Source organism: Buteo buteo, chromosome 1, assembly GCF_964188355.1.
Source record: "Buteo buteo chromosome 1, bButBut1.hap1.1, whole genome shotgun sequence".
Taxonomy (NCBI): domain Eukaryota; kingdom Metazoa; phylum Chordata; class Aves; order Accipitriformes; family Accipitridae; genus Buteo; species Buteo buteo.
In genome coordinates this window covers 41,315,685-41,330,137 of record NC_134171.1, presented here as the reverse complement: position 1 = coordinate 41,330,137, position 14,453 = coordinate 41,315,685, and the positions used below count along the sequence as shown (strand labels likewise).

Sequence of the window (14,453 nt, the reverse complement as noted above, 5' to 3'; positions counted from 1 at the left end):
CCGCGCACCCCTGCCAGGCCCGAGCCGCCCGGGGTTCGCAGCCTTGTCCGCTTCCCGCTAGCAGGAGGTCTCCTGCCTGGAGAACACCACCACAAGGAATTCCTATTCGGCTGAACTGCCGGTTTCTGTTCAACACTCACGGGGCTGGCGAGATCCCTCCCTCCCTCTACCCCTCCTTTCGCTCGGTCACTTGTTTAAAAATAAACTTAGGAGCCATCTTTATAATTTAGTTTACTTCCGAATATTTTAAATATTATGAAAAAAAGCCATAAACAACGCTGTTATTCAAAACATTTTGAGGTATAAAACATAAAAAGATTTGGGTTTTCTTTTTTTCCTTTTTCTTTTTTTTTTTTTTTGGTTTTGTAAAAAACACACACAGTGGTTTATTGAGTACTTACAACGTTTACACCTTCAATATTAATTAGATTCCACTTTTTCCCTTACGGACGGAAGTGCACATAACCAATAACTGTTGAAAACATCTTCAAATACTGAACGACCACAACAAAATTACAACACTAAATACCGAGTCAACCGAAACATTGGTGCAACTGCTTCTGTTGAAATATAACTTTATAATCCCATGAATATTTATATCCAAAAGGCCAAGTATTAAAGATACACTTCACATACACACTAATGCCAGGGAGGGATTTTTTTTTCTTTTTTTTTTTTTCCCTTTTCTATGGTTCTGTTTTCCCCGTGTGTTTTATACAGAGCAAGTAACATTCACGAATCTATTAGAGACATTACCCCTTACCAAGCTGGAGTTTCCTCTTCATATATGGAATGCTTTTTCCCTCTCCTTCAAATATCCACATTTTGGGGGGGGTGGGGGAGAAATTGCACATAAATAAACCGGACGATTCCAAATACAAAGAGTCCTCAGAGGAGAGCTCACTACCGAGACTGGGAGGACGGGTCCTCCAGTCCTGCCGTGCTCACTGCTTGAGCTCCAAAGCCCAGACATGCTGCGGCCAGCCAGTCCTCCCTTTGGTTTTCTTATCGTTGCTGCTAACTGTGCTTTTCAAGATTTCGTTCTGGGGAGACAGGATGCGACGGAAGAGAAAGAGAGAGAGAGAGAAAAAAGGAAGGGGGAGAGGAGAAAAAAAGGTTAGAGATATTCCTTCCCGTTCCAGGCCGCCTCTGCCCTGCCCCGAGAGGGAAACCTACGAGGAGACACGGGCTCCCGCCGAGGCCTGCCGGGACAAAGCGGGCCGGCCTCTGCGGGGTCTCGCCGCGGACGAAGCCTCCGCCGCCCCCGGCGGAGGCCGAGCCCCGCTCCGCGCCAGCGCGGCCGCCTTGCCGGGGCCGGACCCCGGCGCTCAGAGGTACGGGGAGCGGGGCCGGGGGCTGAGCGGCGCCAACCCTCTGCGGGGAGATGGGGATTACGGTAAGGGCCGCGCTAAAGCATCCCCTCCCGGGCTGCGGCACGGAGACGGGCACAGGCGCGTACCGGGGCAAAACATCGGGCCTGCGGCCACCGAAATCTGCGAGAGTATCTACGGCCCGGGCGTGCCGCAGGGCCTACGCGAAGCGGGGCTTGCGCTGCCTCGTCAAAGCCGAGCCTCCCCCCCGTTAAAAGCGGGAAGAGCTCCGGCGCAGAGCGCACGGGCAGGGCAGGGCAGGGCAGGGCAGCCCCGCGCTGCGAACCTCGGGCTTGCCGAGGGTTTACAGCCGGGCTGGGCTTAGCAGGTAGTCGCGCCTCTAGCCTTTTATTTAAGCGAGCGGAGGCTTGTCTCCGGCGGGATCGCGGTCTGGGATCCGGGACAAGCCGTAGCCCGGGCACGGCCCCCTCCGGGGGTCCCTGGGGCGGCGGTGTCTCCCCCGCCGCTGCCCGCGGCCGCCGGGACGCAGCCGGGCGCTCTGCGAGAGCCTCGGGCGCCGACGGCCGCCCGCCGCCGGGCCCTGCCCCGCTCTCGGTCCGCAGGGACGGCCGGGGACGGGCGCGACCGAGGTGTCCCCCCCGGTCATCGCCCGGCGAGCCGACCCGGCCGAGCGCCGTGTGCGCGGGCATGGGGCGCCGGCGGGCGGCCGAGCAGCCTCCTCTCCGCCGCCCCCCCCGCCCTGTCCCGCCCCGTCGCGTCGCGTCCCGGAGCACTGACCAGCTCTTTCTTCCTCTTCTCCTCCTTCACGTCTGTCTTCTTGATCTCTGCCTTGAAGGCCTCCGCCTCCCCGTTCTGGTCGTCCTTGGCCAGCAGGTCCATGAGGTAGGCGATGTAGCTGGTGGCCAGGCGGAGGGTTTTGATCTTGGAGAGCTTGGTGTCGGCGGGCACGTTGGGGATGCACTCCCGCAGCTCCGCGAAGGCGCTGTTGATGCTCTGAGTCCTGCGCCGCTCCTTGCGGTTCGCCGTACCCCTGCGCTTCACCGGCCGGGGCCCCCCGAGCCCGGGCGGGCCGTTCCCGGGCGGCACCCCCCCGTAATGGGAGTGGTCCATGCCCGGCGCCCCGTTGGCGTACTCGGGGCTGTAGGACAGAGCCATGCTGTAGTCGGGGGGGGACATCTCCGGGTGGCTGCTGATGAGCCAGCCGTGGAAGTAGGGGTTCTCCTCGTGGCCGCAGCGGGTGGCGGCGGCGGCGGCGGCAGCGGCGGCGGCGAAAGGGTAGCCCTCATGGTGCACCACCGGGTGGTGGGGGAAGCCGCCCACTAGACTCATCCCCGCTCCCTAGCGCACCCCACCCCGCCCCCCCGGGCCCCAAAACAAAGGTTTCCCCTCCCCGCCCGCCCCCCACCCCCCGCCGCACCGGCGGGAGATGCTCCCCGCCGCTCACCCCTCAGCACTGCCCCGCTGCCCGCTGCCTCTCCATAGGGCGCTGCTGCAGAGTCCCCGCGGGTGCCCGAGCGATCCCCCCTCCCCAGGCGCCGCCGCCGCCGCTCATGCGTTGTGCCTCCACCTCCTCCTCCTCCTCCTCCTCCTCGCCCGGGGCCGGGTCTTCGAGGAAGCGCGCACAGAAAAAAAAAAAAAAAAAAAGCTATGGAGAGAAGTCGACCAAAACAAAATGGCTTGGCTTCCTAGCCCGGGATCTTCCTCGCCTCTTGCTTCCCTCCGCTCTCGCCAAGTCCGCCGCGGCCCGGCCGGCTGGTACTTACACGCGGCCCCCCTCCATGCGCCCCCGGCTCGGCTCGGGGCGGGCGGGCGGGCGGCGCTCCCCTCTGCCCTGCGCGGCGGCGGCGGCGGCGGCGGAGGCCGTCAGTGCCGGGCGGGCGCAAGCATCCCTGCCCGCCGCGCCGCGGGGGTCAGCGCCCCAGCGCTCCTCTGGGGCATCCGCGCCGCTCGGCCGGGCGCGGCGGCGGGCGGCGGCGGCGGGCGGCGGCGGGGCTCGGCGCGGCGCGGGGCACTGGCAGGGCTCCCCGGCACGATCTCCATGTACAGCTACATGTTTAGGGCCGCTCGGGTTAATATATGTCGTCAGAAGGGGCGGCCGCCAATGGCTGGCGGCGGGGGCGGGGCCCGCCGCCCTCCGCAATAAAACTTTTTGATGTTCGCCCTGCTAATTGCCGAGCTCCTCTTTTAGGATTGGCTGCCCCTCCGCATCCATAATGTAATTAAAACAAGGGGGGAAAAATTATCATGGAGGCAGAGGTTAATGCAAGTGTTCAGCAGATGCCTTACTGTAAAATCTGCGTTAAAAAAAAACAAAACCAAACAAAAACAAAAAACCAAACCCAAACAACCAACAACCGACAATCAAAAAAACAACAAACTCATTAAAACTTAAATATCGGATAATCCCCAGCCAGGTACAGTATGGATCCGGGGAACTTCTCGGCAAAAATCTGTGCGAGAGCTCGATGCGCTCCGAGGTCGCTTTTGCCAAGCGCTTGGTGCCGGTCCGGTAGAGGAACAAATAAAACCAGCTTCGGGGGGCACTTTATCGATTGCCCGGTTGTGACAGGCGTGCCCCAGCAACGCTCCGGCTTATATTTTTTACTGCTGGTTAATATCCACCAAGAGCTCAGTACCTCCCGTGAGGAGGGAGACGAAGTTACTCCGCCTTGTCTGTCACCCGGCTTGCGGTCCGAGTTAGCGAAGGCTGGCTCCGGCTTCGCGGCTGCCGGCTTAACCGAGGGAGCGGAGAGCTCAGGGTTCGGCCAGGCACGGTATTTTCTTCCGGAAAGAATTGCTCTGAGACACTAACAGTAAACCCGACTCTCACTGATTCTTTTCCAGCTTGCTGCCTGCCTACGCCTACCTCGGCCAGTGCTCGCCCGAATGACTTGCGCTCCTGAAATCAGTTTCATGCTTGTTTAACTGGTCTGATCGGTAAGTAACCGAATATTTTTTACAGCATGTTCAGAGCTTATTTTCTAGCTTTTACTAACAAATATATAAATATTTCGCCGCATTCCTGCTTCTGCAATAAAAAAGACCAGCATCTGCGGAAAGCAGGTTTAGTTATCGAAAGGGAATAGTTAAATGTCTGTTTAACGGCCAGGCCAGGAGGAAATCTCCCGGAGCTATTTAGGTGTTTTGCTTTGGTAAGCTTGAAGACATTACAAAAGGAAAATGGATCTCAAGCTGTAATTCATGGATAACTTGGAGGCGAGGCGAATTGTTGTCATCTTCAGATGGAGCCGAGCATTACTAAATAGCTGCGAAATATCAAATACCCACCCTTATGTGTGTTGGCTGACGGCTAGGCTGATTCGGCGTATATTACAAAGCAATCCTACAATATAGGCAGTGTGGAAAACTGTGTCAACAGGAGCTGAGAGGTCATAAATTAAAGAAAGAGAAAGATAGAGATGGAGGAGTCTGCGAAAGGAGGCAGCCAGAACCGCAAGTCCGGTATCTGCAGCAGCTCAGTGCCCTCTCCGGCCCCACTGCAGAGGCGGTGGGGATGCCTTGGGGGGAAGCGCTGGGGGGCGGTGGGGGTGGGGGGTGGTGGGGGGGAAGAGGGCGAAAAAGCTTCTCTGTGGGGAACCCACTCAGCGCCTGGGGAGAGGAGCCGAGCCGAGCCCGAGCGGTGCCGGCGCGAAGAGGGGCTGCCGGTGGCTCGTCCTCGGCGGTGCCGCCGGGACACGGGGCCTTTGGGGGGGCTTTGCGGGTGGGTCTGCAGGCTCTCGGTGGGGAAAGTTCTGCGGGGAGGGGGCAGTCTCCGCCGACGAGGGCGCCCACCGAGGAGCAGCCCGCGGCGGTAGCGGGGAGCTGGCCTCGGCGGGGAAATGCCGAAGGGGAAGCCGGGCGCCGGCCCCGCGGTTCGGCGGGACGGGGAGCGCAGAGCTGGACCCGGCGGGGGGACGTGCACAGAGCACAGAAACGCAGACGTACATTTATAGAAGTATGTACACATATGCGTGTGCGTCTGGGTGTAAACTGAGTACGAAAGTGAAAAACTAGTCCAGATGTAGAACTGATGTATATACACGTACGTCTTATACGTACACCCACATGCTTGTAACTGACTGATGGATACCTGCATCTGTAGATGCAGGCGCACACACGTGTATATTCTATTATCCTAAGGACATACCGTGCGGATTTTTAAATCTAGGAAAGGCCGTGGGCACACGGTGCAGGCAGAGCCCTGGAGGGGCCGGGCAGCGTTCCCCTGCCGCTCGGGATGCCCTAGCGGCAGGGCGCAGCTGGGAAATCCACCCAGCTTCTGCGGCGGTTCTCCAGTCTTATTTTGCTGCGATGTTTTCCTTGCTGTGAAGAAGAAGCGGGCATTGTCAAGGCCGGAAAGGTACACTGGCTTGCAAACAGGGTCGTGTTTCTTTGCGCTCTCCTTATTTGTGTAGGAGCTTTCCAATAAACCGCAGGCTGGACTGCAACTGTGACAGTCTCTGGGGCAAGCCACTACGGTCACTCCGATAACATCTCCAATGATGAAGGAAACGGAAAACATGAGGCAGAGAAAAAGTAATAAAAGACACGGGAGATACCGGTCAGAACACCAGTCTCCAAAGCTAGCATCCTTATTGCTTAATTAACTTTGCAGAAAGAGGGTCTCTAGATAAAGCACCCAGCAGGATCTTCTATATGTATTTTTCCCTCCTATCCCCCAGCAGTTGTTTATGCTTTTTATAAAGCGAGTTTTAGAGCAAATGCAGCTCTTGTGTCCTCCCTCAGCTTTCAACTACTCAGGCTGCCCGAGCCGGGGTTACAGCCTTTTCTGTTTGATCAACGCATTGGAAACCGCTGCAGCCCAAAGTACCTTTCCCAAGACTAGGCTTCGAGTCTGCTAAAAAGCACCAGCGTTTTGCCGAGCGTCCATTCTGTGATTAGATTAGATTTTATTTTTTTTTTCACGCACAAATCATTCGCTTATTAAAAAAAAGAAAAAAAGAAAAACCCTCTAGCCTTATGTCACTTATTTCCCTGCCAAAATGGTTGCATGTTAGGCGGCGATTTAGCTGGGCTCTGCTGCCAGAGAGGACTTTCCTAGTTCGCTGCAATTAAGAAATTTTGGTGGCGACTGTGCCGAGGCTGGTTTTCCCTTCCCCTCCCCCGTCCCCGCTCTTTTTTTTTTTTTTTTTTTAAGTTTGATTTTTTGGGGGGGTAGGGGGGTGTATCGTTGCTTTTGCCCCGCGGTCGTTGCCTCTCCAGCACGACAGCCCTCCGCGGCGCTGAGTGGGAGGAAGGGGCTGCCCTCGCCGCCGGTGGGTGCCCCGCGGCTCCCGGGGAGCGGGAGGCAGGAGCCCCGGGAGCGGGGCGGCGGCGGGGGGCTGCGGGCAGGGGCCGCCGGGGCCACCCGGCTGCCCTGGCCGGGCGCTCGGCCGCCACCGGGCCGCTTATCGCCGGGTCCCTTCTGTCCTCCGGGCCAAGGGTAGGGTGGGATGGGGGATAACAAAACAATGGAGCTGTGCTCCCACCCCCCTCCCGTCCCCAGCCCGGATCGTGTGAATTAGGCTAAACTGCAAATTAAGCTAATTTCTCCGAGCCGGTGGAAACCGCATGGAAACGGGGAAGAGGTGCCGACGCTGGGTGGTCGGAAACGCACATCTGCTGGGGACTGTCGGGCTAGCTGGCTGCGAGAGCTGCAGGCACACCGGGCCGGGCCTTTTAATGAGCAGGCCAGGGGCGTGAAAGCGCCTGGCCGGTGCCTGAGCAGCGAGCGTCTCACTCGTTTGCTCCCCTTCTTTTCCAGGAGCCTCCGATACCGGCGGGGCGATTCTGGGGGTCGCCAAGCCGCCCGGCGCAGGGCAGGGCAGGCGGCGGCGGGCGCCGCGCCGGTGCTGCGGTGCCCGCTACCGGAGCCCGGCAGCTCCCGCGTCCTCCCTCCTGCCTTCTAGTTTCCATTAAAGCAAACGAACAGCCCGACCGCAAAAGGAGCCCGCGGGCACCCCTCGCAGCTGAGGCTCAGCCCTGGCCGGGCAGTCCCCTCGACGGCTTCCCTCCCCGGCAGCTCCGAAAGTCCCGGGGGTGCGGGGCCGGGGGCTGCAGGGTGCCTCCCCGTCCTCCTCCCGCCCGGCTGCCTACCACATCGCTCAACCGCCCGGTGCACGGCTTGAAAAGTCGAGACGCTTTTGAATTTATAGAGTGCATGATGTCATTGACCCGGGACCAAACGTAGCAGAAAAGGGGTATCGCTCTCGGACGGATTCGGGGACGCCGAAGCAGCCCGTGTCCCAGGGACGCGCCGCAGCCTGTCCCGAGGCTATCGCTGAGGAGTTCACAGAAGAACGTAAACCCGCAAGAAAACGGATTTTTGTGGATAGGCGCCGGAGAAATATCATTTGAAGGTCAACCTGTCAGCGCGGGTTAATGAAAAGGACTTGTGCCTAATGGGCCTACTTATACCCTCCGGTACGCTCACACAACCTGGGCTTCAACGCCCAGGGCAGAGGGCAGAATCGGGCCCAGCAGGCCCGAATTAATTGCTGCCGTTGGAGGTGGAGGAACCCTGGTTTACGTTACTATTATCGGTAATGAACGCCCACATATTTCAGGCATGATAATCTCGCAGCCGTTGTGTATACAAACAAAAAAAAAAAAAAAAAAAAAAGAGCAGGGACGAGAAAAACCCGAGACACTGACCATTTTGTAAGTCACAATGATTGGCGGTAAGCGCGGGACCCTACGCGTTTTACCACTGCATGTGTAAGCAATTATTCGAGGACTGCTTATATTTGTGACCGAGGATCCAGAGTTGCATTTAGACCCTAGACAGGAATCACAGAAAGAAAAGAAAAACACGAGGAACGCCAATCAAGACCCCTTCTCTGTCAGAAGAACAATCATAAAGACCTTATAAAAATCTGCAGTGAACGCGCAGTGTGTCTCTGTTTATTGGGTTTGTCACATATGTATCCTATATGTACACAAGTATCAACACGCACAAGGACGTACACAGACACGCACACGTTTTTGTCACGTAATGTTGTTTGCATTCCTGGGAAGGAGCATCTTAAGCCGCTCTTGGGCTCGGCGCTGATGAAATTGCTCACCAGTCTAATTGCCTTCATGAATAAATATTCTGTCCTCCAGCATCTGAGGTTCAGGCGTTGGAGGAAGCAGAGGTTAGGCTGGCATCGTTTGGGGTTTAGGCTAACAAAAATCAACACTTCTATCGCCATTCTTCATGGAAAGTCTCCATTTAACAAGGCTGGGGTTTAAGCAGCGTTCACAGATCAAAGGTAACCTCGCCTGGCTTAAAAAAAAAAAATAATAAAAAAAAATTCCCTCTGGAGCAGTGACAATTAACTGCAATTTCGCCCTGACTGCACGCCCCCAAATGTCGGTGTCGTCCTGCCGGTGCCCCCCCGCGCCGTGTACCTGCCGCACCGCACCCCGCTCCCGCTTGCCCGGGACCGGCTGAAGCACCGGGGCTCGTCTTAAACCTCAGCAGCTGACTCCTGCAAATGTCGGCTGCACACTTGTTAGAAGCATCAGCCCGTACCGCAATTCCTGTATGCGTATCTCGGTGTAATTGATCTGGCTGAGTGAGGTCTTTTTGGTAATTTGGATACACCAAGTCTCCAGTTAATGACATATAATCAGCCTTTAGGTCACTTGGTCATTCTCTTATTACAAACCCCTCCTGCTCTCTCTGATCTCCTTTCAAACTAAATTTCACACAAACAAATAAAGCAAGGCAGGGACAAGTCCTTAAAATACAAGCGAGGAATATTGGAGAATTGCTCGTGGGGAACTATAAACATTTTTGAAAGAAAAAACGAAAAGATAGGAAAGAACGTCTTATCGAGACAGAGAGCATTGTGTACAAAATACGAGGGGAAAAACGGTCTGGCTTCTGTTAAAAATGACATAAAATTAAAATAAAAATAATTACAAACAGGAATGGCATAACGTAAACAGAAGGGAGGAGGCTTTACTAGAAATGCGCGGCCGTACTGTAATTTGTCCTTACAGATGATACAACTGGTCCGTGGATACGCAAAATGTTTATTTGCTTCTCTTTAGCCGGCAAAAAAAAAAAAAAAAGCAAACCAACAACAAACCAAAAAAACCCCAACAAGACCAAAAAACCCCAACTGTCATTACTCTTCTTTTCAGGAAAGTAACTGAAGAAGCCGAAAAATGGAGAACCGAGTGTCATGTACCTCCTCATACCTGCAGGGAAACGGAACCGTGGCCAAAACGTCGGGTGTAAATGCGACAACAAAAAAATAAATATTTTACATCACGGCGCAGAACATATTTTACTAAGTTAACACTTTGTGTTTCTGCTTTTCATTTTTTCTTCCCTCGAGGAAGAGGGGATGCTCCCTTTTTATTAGATATTCTCCAAAAGATTATTTTGATCTCCGTCCAGGTGTGTATATCTGTATCTATACATACATAGACACACGTACACAACAGAAAGGCGGACGATGATGTGTGTGCAGGAGCTGGTGCGGTGGCCGGGAGAGGAGCGGGCAGACATGCCCTAGGTGAGAGCCGAGGGCCCTGCGGGCTGCAGGCAAAAGAGCGAACGCGAGCCCCGGTTTTCGGAACTAAAGTTGATTCCTAAAATCGAGAGCCGGGAGATTTCAATACCGTTCAAGTGTCAGCCCTTCGAGGAAGAGTTCTGAAAGAGGACCGCAGCCCACACTCCCTTACACAGGCATTAGCACCTTTCAGAATAGTATCAACATGCGTTTTACCAAAGCTCTCCTTTGTATTTCATACGGGATTCAGACAGGCGCTAATTGAACACGTAAGCCTGCGGGAGGTTGCGGGAACGAGTGCCAGGGCAGGCTCACACAGCCAGGGACCAGGGAGCAATGAATACACGGACGAGAGTGTCACAAGGCCCCAGCGCAGGGCACACCGATGGGACACATCTCGTTCAGGGCACATTGATGGGACACATCTCGTTCGCTACATTCCCGGTCTTTTCGGCATTTCTAAGGGCTCCCCCTCTGTCCTTTTTTTTTCCGCCCGCCCTTGAGCTGCTGGGTCGAAGCATTAGCCCCCAGCCACCCGACGAGCCGACTCAGTAAATCAAGGGGCGGCGGGGGGGCAGAGCCCCGACGCCGCGGTCCTGCCGGGGCGCACGCCCGGGGGCACCGGTCGCCCCCGCCGGCAGAGGCCGGGGATGCTCAGCCCTGCCCCGGCACTGCCCTCGGCGGGGCCCGCCGCCGCCCCTCCCGCTGGCCGGGGGTCGAAATGCTAAAGGCCGAGGGGGAGGAGGCGGGCTGGCCCCCGCTAGCCCCCGCTGCCCGCCGCGACTCCCGGGGGGCGGGCGGCCCCCGTCCCCCCCCGGCGGCCCCGACGGCGCCCTGCGGGCGGTGCCGCGCCCGGGAGGAGCCCCGCAGGGCTGGGGGCGGCTGGAAAGGGTTAAGCGCTTCCCCTCCCTCCTCCTCCTCCTCCTCCTCCTCCTCCTCTTTCTCTTTCTCCTCCTCCTCCTCCCGGAGCCCCCTGAATGCCACTGCTTTCCTCTAGAGGTCTCATTAGGGAAACCCTAACTGCTATTTTCAACGTTTCCTCAATCAAGCGCCTTTAAATAGAGCTCCACAAACAAATTGGCGGCAAAAAGCGCAGTTCTTGTCACGGGCGAGGCCCATCCAATATTTCACCCTTGTTTGCTTTGTAATTACGGCCCGGCTGGTGGTTACCTGCCCGCTGGGGCGAGCCCTCCTTGCCCCCTTTGCCCCCCCTGCCCCCCCCCCGCCTCTCCCTCGCCAGCACCTTTCCCGGGGCCGGGGAGGTGAGCGGGACCGCCCGGAGGAGCCACTTAGCAAGTGGTCTTCGGGAAAAAAAAAAAAAAAAAAAAATCCAAATCAAAAGCAGAATCTCCCCCTGCAAACGCTGCCGCCTGAGGTTTTTGCAGCGCTGCTCTGAAGCCACGAGCTTTCCAGCAGAAGAGAGTTCCCCCAGGCCCCCCCTCGGTTCCTAAAGCCGGGGTCAGGGATCAGCAGGCGTCCCGTCCCGCCTGTCCCCACGCAGGGCTCCCGGAGCGGTTGGCTTGCTTCGCGGGCGTCGCTCTCCCTCTCTTCGTTAAACCACTCTTACGATTTGTTATATTTTCCACAGCTGCTTGTTCTTGTTTTGACTATTGTACAAAGCCGCTTTAAATCTTCGGCAGGAAGAATAAAAGTTAAAACTGCTTGGAGGGGTTCCTGCAGGCTTGCGGGCTGGTGCGGGTCCATCTCGGTCCCTGCGTAACGACCCCTCTGCACACATCAGGTCTCGATAAGCCTCGTTACTGCGGCTCGGGGCAGCAATCCGCTCGCTAGTATCAACAAAAATAGGAGCTAATTCAATTACGTCTGAAAGCCGGGGTGTAACAGAGGGAAACTTTGGCGTTTATGAACTAAGCTGCTATATTTGCTTTGCTATAAACCGACGAGAATATTTTATGGTGGAGGGGAACAGTACAACACAAAAGGGAAATATGACAATAAATCTCTTTTTATGGATTTTCTCTAGCAGCAAAACACAAGGATTCAACGGTTTTACGACTCGCCTATTTTGCAGGTACATCTAAAGATACCTACATAGAAAAGAATACCCCGTACCCCACCTTCCAGCCCCCTCGGGTCGGGGAGACCCCGTTCTGTCCCCCTCAGTTCAAGGACGAAACTTCCTGTGACCTCCATGGGAGCAGCGCTGGCACAAGAGTCCGCCTCTGACCACTGCAGGGATACGCTTCGAGTATTTATGGTGCCACTGGCACTACCCTTTCATAGTTTACTGATACGCAAAAGTTTAAGTCAGAAGTAACGCTCCACCATCCATCTCACAATGCGCACATTAGGCTATTTTCTTTCTAGTTGCTCCAAAACTATTAACGTTTCAGATCGTTTATCCACCCGTGGAGACAAATTACAGCTGTAGTTTTACAGGGACAGATTTTCAGAGAGATTCGCATGCTAAAATAAGGGTAGGTACTTCAGGGGGAGGATTTCAAAGTGGCAAAGGGTCTAACGCTCCTTGAAATAACTGCAGGTTCAGCATATAATTATCTCTGAGGATTTAAACCCTGGATACTTTTGGAAACCAAAATACACAGGTCTCTGCATCTCGATACCTTTAAAAATCTGCCTCACGGAAAATGTATTTTTTTTGGAGTTGTGTTCCACTGTAAAACAGCATTTATACATCCTCAAACTGTTTTATTCAATGCAAGCATGTTTGCAATCTAAGGTGCTAGGCGTGTTTTGTTATCTGTCCCCATACTTTGTTTTGGTTCTTTCTTATTCTCAAGTCCTGACATTGCTTACTCTGAGCACCCAAATCCAGGTTTAAGTCACCTAGAGAGCAGGGAATAGCTGGTAGGTCCGGTGGTTTGCTGCTGGGCTGCAGTGATTTGGAAGCGCAGAGCTTGAAACAATTGCTTCATATATAATCTCACAGTGCAGTGCTTCTCCTATCTCAGCACACACACATGCACGCAGCGTGGCTCTTTAAGTGACTGGTCACTGGGAAGTCTAGCAGCTGTGAAAGCAGAGGTAGCGTATGCAGTTAAACGTATTCTTTCAAAAATAAGTCCTTTTAGTTAATTTTTTTCTCATATATAGCTGAATGAAAGTTACGCTGCCTTTTTCCTGTGCTTTTTTTAAAATAGAACAGGCAAGTGAATTCAGGGCCCCGATTTTTTTAAGAAAGGCTGTAGAATGATCAGTTCAGACATGTCAATCCTAATCACGTGTGGAACAACACCTACAAAATATATCCATGGGAAAAAGCAAGATCACAAAAACTCACAGACACAGACCTCATCGGTACAAGTTGTGGTACATAAGCCAACTGCTCATGACAGTGGCACCTATTTGGATGAATTCAAATTTTGCATGCGCCTACTGTTAATGGAAACAATTTGTACATACTCGAGCTAGCTCATATACCATTACCAGGCTTGCATAGGAAGGCAGAGCACAGTGCAGGCTAATTTTACTGTTGCTCACAGAGCAAAGCAGCCTGGGCTGAGCTCTATGCTGTTGCACTAAAGCACTGCAAGCACTGTTTTACAGCCACTTCAAGGATGGCTGCACTAGACTGCAGTCTGCAGTACAGAGTAGTGGGAAAAGTGAGTACTTTATATACATACACCTTTGCTTACCTGGAGGCCAGGGGCTCTGCCCTGCATACCCTGCAGCCCGTGACTCCATTCGTGTACTACTCATACAGATATGTCCTAGCTTGTAAAAACAGTACATGCCCATTTCGTATGATATGTGCGTGCACACATCTGGGCTGCATGTGTGGAAAAGTAAAGGCACACACCGCAAACAATTTTACATGTGCAATTTTCCATTCCTATGGGTCTATAATGTGGCATATCTACAGTGCAGAAAATGACGTTCTTCTGCACAGGAGGGCATTTTTAAGTGGCTTTCAAAGAAAAAAATGCATCATTATTCTTGGTAGCACAGTTAGTAGCAGCTTATTTCTCCCGGTGGCTCCCGAATTTTTCTGCAAACCCACCAAGATGGAGTGTTACTCCTAAAGAGCAACACGCACACAGCAATCAGAATATTTCAGATATTCATTTCTATAGGCTGATGTTATTAAAATTAAAAACATCTGCTTTAAGGAATGCAGATTTTCTGGATGTAAATGCTTCTCTACTCCCACAGTAAATTCAGCTACTCGGGGAAACAAAATGTGATTCTAAACAGTCATTGCATTGTTTGACACAGTAGCAAATGGAACAATGCTGCCCTTAATGTTGTTGTTCAACGAACAATTGGAATTGGATAAAGGCTTTCAGCTTGGAACACTTTGCTAATACCTCTGTAGGTAATGGGATTCCTATTGTGTGCTGCTCTCTGACCATCAGGCCCTGCATACTGGGCAAGGGTTCATCCTCATCTCGCCAAGACAGCTCCCAAAGAGATGAGTTTGTGTCTACGTTAGGCTTTTAAATGTTTGTTATCATCTCTCTGACACAGTTTTGGAACTGGGGAGAGCGGTGAGTGGAGCCCCAGCTGCCTGCGTTTCAGATACCATCATCTAATCCCGATTAGAGGCACTGTGGGCTAGAAACTCCCCTGCAAAGTCAGGGGAGAGAAACCTCCTCCCTTTTATGTGCCCCATAAAAAAAATTGGGAAAAACTT

At 54.0% G+C, this 14,453-nt stretch overlaps 1 protein-coding gene and 1 long non-coding RNA gene across 2 annotated transcripts; one reads left to right on the top strand and one right to left on the bottom strand.

Annotated features, from left to right (window-relative positions):
• Window positions 1-214: 214 nt before the first annotated feature.
• On the bottom strand, window positions 215-2,689 carry HAND2 (heart and neural crest derivatives expressed 2). The gene is made up of 2 exons (XM_075028361.1): window positions 2,109-2,689; window positions 215-1,043 (listed from the first exon to the last, which is right to left on the bottom strand). The coding sequence occupies exons 1-2, from the start codon at window positions 2,658-2,660 to the stop codon at window positions 945-947; spliced, it is 651 nt and encodes a 216-aa protein (XP_074884462.1). The 5' UTR covers window positions 2,661-2,689; the 3' UTR covers window positions 215-944.
• Window positions 2,690-3,482: 793 nt separating this feature from the next.
• Window positions 3,483-9,622, top strand: LOC142031242 (uncharacterized). The gene is made up of 3 exons (XR_012650472.1): window positions 3,483-3,745; window positions 4,176-4,268; window positions 9,465-9,622. It is a non-coding gene; the product is annotated as an uncharacterized LOC142031242 (long non-coding RNA).
• The last annotated feature ends 4,831 nt before the right edge of the window (window positions 9,623-14,453 follow it).